Source organism: Rhinoraja longicauda, chromosome 15, assembly GCF_053455715.1.
Source record: "Rhinoraja longicauda isolate Sanriku21f chromosome 15, sRhiLon1.1, whole genome shotgun sequence".
NCBI classification, from domain to species: Eukaryota; Metazoa; Chordata; class Chondrichthyes; order Rajiformes; family Arhynchobatidae; genus Rhinoraja; species Rhinoraja longicauda.
In genome coordinates, this window is record NC_135967.1 from 49,748,817 (window position 1) to 49,757,821 (window position 9,005).

The following is a 9,005-nucleotide window of genomic DNA, read 5'->3' on the forward strand; positions in this document are numbered from 1 at the left end:
GCCCCTGAATGGAGGAGGCAGTTAATACTCAACCACGTTGGTGGGACTGGGACACATACAGGCCTGGACTGTGCGAGCGTGGACGACTGTAGTGAGCCATGTGGTCAGGACCCATGTGCGGGATGGGTCTGCTGTTTGTCAGCGTTACTGTGAGTACCTGCTCGGGTCTCCACACACGCCTGCCTGCTGCTTCAACCTGGCGCCGCTGACATCTGATACGTCTCACAGCTTCTTTCACTCTGACCCTGATTATGTAAACCCCAGTACAGGCAGACGGCCACAATCCTTCACTCACACACACACACACACCCACACATGTGTACGCACACACCCACATACATGTGTACACACACACCCACACTCACACACATGTGTACACACACCCACCCACACTCACACATGTGTACACACACACCCACATACACGTGTACACACATACCCACACACATGAGTACACACACACCCACACTCACACACATGTGTACACACACCCACCCACACTCACACACACACCCACATACACGTGTACACACACACCCACACACAAGAGTACACACACACCCACACTCACACAAATGTGTACGCACACACTCACACCCACACACATGTGTACACACTCACACACATGTGTACACACACACCCACATGTGTACACACACACACACCCACACTCACACACATGTGTACACACACACCCACACACATGTGTACACACACACCCACACTCACTCACATGTGTACACACAGACCCACACACAAATGTGTACACACACCCACACTCACACATGTGTACACACACCCACACATGTGTACACACACACCCACACCCACACATGTGTACACACACACACCCACATTCACACACATGTGTACACACACACCCACACTCACACAAATGTGTACACACACATCCACACCCATGTGTACACACACACCCACACTCACACACATGTGTGTACACACACACACCCACACACACCCACACAAATGTGTACACACACACCCACACACACGTGTACACACACACACCCACACAACTGTGTACACACACACACACACACACACACACAAATGTGTACACACACACACACACACACACACACAATTGTGTACACACACATCCACCCACACATTTGTGAACGCACAGACAGACACGCACACACATACGTACACACACGCTCACATACACACTCACATGCACAAAAACACACTCACTTACATACTCACATTTTCCCTCTCACATCCACACTCACATGCACACGCACACAGAGACACTCTCTCTCTCTCACACGCACAGTGCACCACCACCTGTACTCGCCTGTTCTAGCCCGGCTGCCCAGGATCTGCGGCCGGTCAAACGGTCAAAGCTCCCCCCCCCTCCCGTCACCCTCAATACCACTCCGCCCCTGACACCAACCACCCTGACCAATTCTCCCCTCTCTCTGGCTGTGCCCTATGTTATTTATCTCTCTGTTCCCTCCTGCCTCTGCCAATCTCCACCCTCTGTCTAACTCATTCTCTCTATGGCCGTTTCTGCCTCTGCTCCATCTCTATGTCCCCGCCTTTTCCTTTCCCCCTTTCCCTGTACTCTCCCTAGCCCCTAAATCTGTCCCTTTGACCACGTCCTCCTCTGCTCTCGTGTCCCCTCTCTCCACACACACACAAATGTGTGCATGTGTATGTGATACCTTCTAATCTCCCCCAGCCTCTGCCATCAGTCCATCCCTGTATAGAGTCTCTCCTCTCTTTGCCCTTACATCCGCACACCCGGAATCTCCGTCTCCTTGCCCGCTCTCTGCCTGTCCTCTCCCGCCACACTACACCCCCACCCTCGCCCCTCACCCCTCTCTCTACTCCTCTCTCTCCCTCTCTCTCTCTCCCCTCTCTCTCTCCCTCTCTCTCTCTCTCTCTCCCTCTCTCTCCCCCTCTCTCTCTCTCCCGCTCCCTCTCTCCCCCCCTCTCTCTCCCCATCTCCAACCGCCCCCCCCCCCCCGTGCACCACAGTGCGGAGACGATGCACATCCAAAGGCTCAACAAGTTGGCACCTGTCGCTGCCCGCGGCCGCATCCCTGTAGCTGGGGTACCGAGAACATTGTACCAGGACCCCCTCCCCACCAGCCCGCCCCCACCCCTCCTCTCCCCACCTCCCCTCCCTCGGCCCCTACCCTAACCCCTACCCCAACCACTACCCCTCCCCTACCACTGCCCCCACCCCCTACCCCCGCCCCGCCCCATCCCTTACCTCAATGCCTACCCATACCCCTGCCCCCGCCCCCTACTACCCCTCCACCTACCCCCTACCCCTACCCCCTACCCCCTACCCCCTACCCCTACCCCTACCCCTACCCCTACCCCTACCCCTCCACCTACCCCCTACCCCCTACCTTGCTGCGGATCTGTCCGGAGGTGGAGACTTTGCGGATCAGCTTCTGCGGATCATCCTGTTCCCCTTCGCTGTCCGAGGACTCGTCGCCCACGTCGGGGTTGTCCCGGGAGAGGCACATGTCCGGGTGCAGTTTGTGAGCCATGCCCGGCAGCGCTCGGTACCCGCACGCCTGCGGGCGAGGGGCACTGCGGAGGCGGGCACGTGTGTTGCAGTCCGCTGCGATCTCGCTGCAGCCGCCGTTGGTCGCTGACTGCGGGCTCGCCCTCTCTCTCTCTCTCTCTCTCTCTCCGTCTGTCTCTCTGCAGCATGCGGATGTGTGAAGAGCAAACAGCTTTTTTTTCACATGTTCCAGGCTTCAGAGACACAGAGAGAGAGAGAGGGGGGGGGGGGGGGGGGGGGGGTGAATCCGTGCAATGTTGTCGCGTAGTCAACGCCAGGAATACCTGCGCTGTATTTAGCACAGTTGACAATCTGGTGTCACTTGGTGAGAGGATTCTACAGGAATATAAACAGAACGTGCTCAGAAATGCTCAGCAGGTCGGGCACCGTCGGTGGACATAGAAACCCCTCTCGGTTTTTATTTATTCCCCAGAGGAGCGGAATCAAGAACTCGAGGGCGTGGGTTTAAGGGGGGAAACATTTAATTGGGAACCCGAGGGGCAACTTTTTCACAAAGAGGGTATATCTGGTGGGTTTATGGAATGAGCTGCCAGAGGACGTATTAAGGCAGGTACAATAACATCATTTAAAACACATTTGGATGGTACCTGGAGAGCAAAGGTGTAGGAAAGAGCTGCAGATGCAGGTTTAAATCGGGTAGACACAAAAAGCTGGAGTAACTCAGCAGGTCAGGCAGCATCTCCGGAGAGAAGGAATAGGTGACGTTTCGGGTTGAGACCCTTCAGTCTGAGGAACCTGAGTTACTCCAGCATTTTGTGTCTATCCAGGAGAGGGAAGGTTTGGAGGGCTATGGGGCAAACACAGGATTATAGGTTGGCCCAGTGGACCAAAGAGCCTGTTTCTGGACTGACTCAATTACACAGAGCTCTGGTGAGACTGCACTTGGAATATTTCCTACAGTTTTGATTTCCTCATCTAAAAAATGATATATTTTAGTTTTGGAGATACGGCGTGGAAACAGACTCTTCGGCCCATCGAGTCACTTCTGACCGTGAATCACCCGTTCACACGAGGTCTAAGTTGTCCCACTTTCACATCCACCCCCGACCCATTTAGGGGAATTTACAAAGGGCAAATTAACCTATAAACCTGCATGGCTTTGGGATGTGGGAGGAGACTGGAGCACCCAGAGGAAACCCACGCGATCACAGAGAGAACATTGAAACTCCAAGCAGACAGCACCCGGGGTCATGGTCGAACTCGGGTCTCTGGTGCTGTGACCTGTACCAGCCGTGCCACTCTAGTTGCAGTGGAGGGCAGTGAAGATAAATAGACCGCTTCCTGCGGTGAAGAGCGATGAGAGAATGTGTAGACGAGGCCTGTCTTCTCCATGGTTCAGGAGCATGGGAGGAAATCTAGCTCTGTAAGAATACTCCTAGCATGTAGGGAGTGGATGAGAAAGTGTGAACGGGTGGTCGGCTTGGACTTGGTGGGCCTTTCTCCATGCTGCAACTTTAAATCAATCATAAGGTCATGTGATAGGAGCAGAATTAGGCCATACGGCCATTCAGGTCTACTCTACCATTCAATCATGGCTGATCTATCTCCTAACCCCATTCTCCTGCCTTCACCCCATAACCCCTGACACCCGTACTAATCTATAATCGATCTATCTCTACCTTAAAAATATCCACTGACGGCCTCCACAGCCTTCTGTGGCAAAGAATTCCAAAGATTCACCACCCTCTGACTAAAGAAATTCCTCCTCATCACCTTTCTAAATGTACATCCTTTTATATTGAGGCTGTGCCCTCTGGTCCTGGACTCTCCCACTAGTGGAAACATCCTCTCCACAGCCACTCTATCCAGGCCTTTCACTATTCTGTACGTTTCAATCACTCATTCTTCCAAACTCCAGCGAGTACAGGCCCAGTGCCGACAAACGCTCATCATATGTTAACCCACTCATTCCTGGGATCATTCTTGTAAACCTCCTCTGGATCCTCTTCAGAGCCAGCACACCCTTCCTCAGATATGGTGCCCAGAACTATTCACAATGCTCCAATGCGGCCTGACTAGCGCCTTGTAGTTCCTCAGCATTACATCCCGGCAATCAACCCAAAGACAATCCACCCAAAGACAATCCACCCATCCCGATTATCTATCTGACAACTCTTCTCTCAACTGTTTTCTATTCATTCACATCCAGCCTCAGATATGGAGCCAACACTGTGCACAACACTGCAGGTGTGGTCCCACCAATGCCCTATAAAACCGAAGCATAATCTCCCGACTCTTGCATTCAGTTGCACTGCAATAACCAAAAGCATTCTTTTAGCTTTCTACAAGTAATTGCTAGCTGTAGCTGCACACTAACCTAACATGAGTCACACAACAAGATACCCAGATCCATGCTCCTCTGGGTTCGGCTATTTCTCACTGTACAGAAATACCCTTTTGTTTATTTTTATTGTCAAAATGACCAATATTCCCTTTTAATCCTGCATCGATATTCTTTTGTTGTGGACTCTTTATATCATCCACAGATTACTTTCCCATTCAGGGCCCTGGGGAGTGGTGTAGAACAGAGGAATCCAGGAGTGCAAGTACACAGTTCCCTGAAAATGGCTTCGCTGTATGACAGGGTGGTGAAGAAGGCTTTTGATATGTTGGTTTTCATCAATAAGGGTATTGATTGTAGAAGTTGGGATATTGCGTTACACTTGTGTGAGACATTTGTAAAGGCCCCACCTCAGGTTTTGTGCACAGTTCTGGTCATCTATAGGAAAGATGGCACTAAGCTGGAAAGAGTGTCGGAAAGATTCATGAGGTTGTTGCCAGGAGTTGAGGGATTGATTTACAGGGAGAGGTTGGGCAGGCGAGGATTTTGTTTCATGGAGTGCAGGAGGCTGAGGGGTGATCATATAGAAGTATATAAAGTCAAGGAGGAAATAGATAGGAAGAAGGCACACAGTCTTTTTCTGAGGATAGAGGATAGGGAAATCAAGAACCGGGGGCATAGGTTTAAGGTGAGAGGAGAAAGATTTGATAGGAATCTAAGAGGCCGCTTTTTCATCCAGAGGGTAGTATGTATATAAAACCTGCAGCCAGAGGAAGTGGTTGAGGCAGATACAATAACAACGTTTAAAAAGACGTTTGCTCAGGTTTGTGAATGGGAAAGATTCAAACATAATCTATAATAGCATGCATGGTGGCCATCTTGGTCACGAGATGAGAAAACATTTCTTCACACAGAGAGTGGTGAGTCTGTGGAATTCTCTGCCACAGAAGGTAGTTGAGGCCAGTTCATTGGCTATATTTAAGAGGGAGTTAGATGTGGCCCTTTTTGCTAAAGGGATCAGGGGGTATGGAGAGAAGGCAGGTACAGGCTACTGAGCTGGATGATCAGCCATGATCATATTGAATGGCGGTGCAGGCTCGAAGGGCCGAATGGCCTACTCCTGCCCCTATTTTCTATGTTTCTATGTTTCTATCATGGATTAGATGGGCCAAAGGGTCTGTTTCCATGCTGTATGAAGATGACTCCACAATGTAAAACTAGCAGGCTTTCTCTCTTACCCAATTCTAACCTGAAACATTCACCATGTTTCCCTCGCCACACATGCTGTCTGACCTGTTGAGTTTTTCCAGCATTTTCTGTTTTTGTTTCAGATATCATATCATATCATATCATATATATACAGCCGGAAACAGGCCTTTTCGGCCCACCAAGTCCGTGCCGCCCAGCGATCCCCGTACATTAACACTATCCTACACCCACTAGGGACAATTTTTACATATACCCAGCCAATTAACCTACATACCTGTATGTCTTTGGAGTGTGTACAGTTTATGTACAGAGCATCTACAGTTTATGAACTTACTCAGTGGGTCAGGTAGCATCTTGGGAGAGAAGAAATGGGTGATGTTTCGGGCCGAGATTCAGTCTGAAGAAGAATCTCAACCCGAAACGTCACCTATTCCTTCTCTCCGGAGAAGCTGCCTGTCCCGCTGAATTACTCCAGCATTTTGTGTCTATCTGTGATGTAAACCAGCATCTGCAGTTCCTTTCTACACATTTTACCTGCACTTTATGTTTGATTTTAATTTACAACCCCACCTTTCTTGGTGTCAATTGTGCATTTAGAGGTGCATTTATTCCTTGTTGATATAAATTGTGAAGTTAAGGTCCCAGCACCGATCCTTGCAACACTTTGCAACTGCCAAAATAAGACCCATTCATGCTTACTCTCTGTTTCCTATTAAATAGCCAATCTTCTATCAACATCCTAGTTTCCTTATTTTATGCCCCACATTAATGTTAATGTATCACTTTCTCAAATGCCCTCTGGAAATCTAAGTATAGTTACTCCACCAGTTCCCCATTATCTACAGCACATGTTACTTCTTCAAAAAACTCTGATAAATAGGTCAAATATCATATCCTTTCATAAAACCACGTCTGATTGCCTTGAATTTTACAGCAGTGCCCTGCTGTAATTTCTTTAATAATGGCTTTCAACATTTCCCCAGGCTAGACGATTTGATCACTGCCCTGCACTTTCCCATTTTCAGCTTCCTTCCCTTCTGGACAAAGGCGGGGGGGGGGGGGGGGGGTTATTTCAATGGACCTTCCCCATGTTCATACTGGGTTCCCAATGGCATCCTCACCCTAAAATCATGATGGGATTTGATACGGTATATGCAGGGAATCTTGCACCCAGGATAGAGGAATCAAGAACCAGAGGACATAGGTTTAAGGTCAGAGGGGCAAGATTTAATAGGAACCTGAGGGGCAAACTTTTCACTCAAAGGGTAGTGGGTACATGGAACAATCTGCCAGGGAAGGTAGTTGAGGCCGATACTCTAATAACAACATTTAAAAGACATTTACATGGAAAGGAAAGTTTCGGATGGATACGGGCCAAACACGGGCACTTGGGATTAGCTTAGATGGGGCATCTTGGTGAAGAAGAATCTCAACCTGAAACATCACCTACTCCTTTTCTCCAGAGATGCTGTCTGACCTGTTGAGTTACTCCAGCTTTTTGTGTCTATCTGCATGTTAACCGCTGACAGCTATGAATGGTAGAGCTACCTGATGCCACAATCAATGGAACACGTGATAGATCTATCATCTTGCCACATCCAACTATGACGGTGGAAATTCAAACAACGAGTGGAGGGAGGGGTTTTCTTGAATATCCCTACCCTCAGTGAAGGCAGCACCCAGCATGTGGGTATCAGAGACAAGGATGAAGCATTTGCAGCCATCTTCAGATCAAATTACTTGACCTCTCAGACCCGTTGTCTGAGATTCCCACCATCACTGGTCTCCACACTGGGTCATGAACCAGCTAAGGGCAATGGATGCAGGAAGCCATGGGGCCAGTCAGTGGTGGTGGAGATCTGCTGCAGAACTCACTGCTTGTCTATCATTCCAGCGTTGGCCTGGCAATGTGAAACATTGTCCAGGTGTGCTCTACCCAGATAAAGTAGGATCAATCCAAGCTAACTAGCTACCACCCAGTCTACACTCGGTCATTAGCGAGGTCTTGGAACATGTTATGAAGCAGTTAATCGTCGTGGCTATCCCTCGAGGTGGAGGATGACGGTCTATGTTCGTTGTGTTTATGAGCTCTCAGGTGGCTTATGAGTCTAATCCTGGCTTTGAAGGTTCTTCGGTATTCAGGGCAGGTAATTCCAGATGTCAGGTCGGGCTTTGGTTGTTGCTGCTTCTCTTTCCGTTTCCTTCTCTTTTCTTCTAATTCTGTGCATCTGTTGGCTTTGAAGGTCGCTGTGCCTTTTTGGATGTTGATTCACCAGAGTTTCCTGTCCTTGGCATTGGTTTCCCAATTTTCGATCTCGATTTCACATTTCTTCCTGCTGGCTTTTAAGCCGTTAATAACCTGCTCTCCGATGCTCATTTTGTGTCTGACCAGGACCGCTTGGATTTAGACGTCATAGTAGCCCTGACCCAAATGTGGATAAAAAGAGCTGTTTTCAAAACCTGAAGTGGACACCATGGCAGGATGTCACAAGCGTGGTACTAAGGAGCCCCAGTCAACCTGAGACCAACTGAGATCAATGGGAAATGTACCAGCAAGGAGCATCAGGCCTCATACAAGGGAATGGGTTGTGTTGTAGCTCAATCATCTCAGCGCCAGGATATCTCTAGAGAGGTTTGCCAGAGCAGTATCTCACACCTGAGGTCATCACAAAGCTTCCTCATTCCACAGCTCAAGTATCAGCTGGGCTGGCTTCCAATAATTTATCCAGATCATTAGAGAAGGGGAAGTGGAGGACAAAGAAAAAATACGTTGCTCACAAATTCTCAAGGACGTCCAACCATCAGATGAATGCTGACACAGCTGGGAAATAAGGAATTCAATCTACAGAAACCACTAACTAAAACAAAGTCCTCATTTAAGATATATTTTAATCTATCAAGGTTTTGCAAAGCTTAATGCTTGAGTTCACATACACAATGCCTTTCATT

At 49.0% G+C, this 9,005-nt stretch overlaps 1 protein-coding gene across 1 annotated transcript in view; it reads right to left on the reverse strand.

Moving 5' to 3' along the window:
• The window catches only part of LOC144600725 (diacylglycerol kinase eta), a 102,180-nt gene extending 99,519 nt beyond the window's left edge, over window positions 1-2,661 (reverse strand). The window contains exon 1 of the mRNA XM_078412648.1: window positions 2,385-2,661. Coding sequence (XP_078268774.1) covers window positions 2,385-2,528 — 144 coding nt within the window. The 5' untranslated portion in view covers window positions 2,529-2,661. The remainder of the gene's footprint in view (window positions 1-2,384) is intronic.
• Between the last annotated feature and the right edge of the window lie 6,344 nt (window positions 2,662-9,005).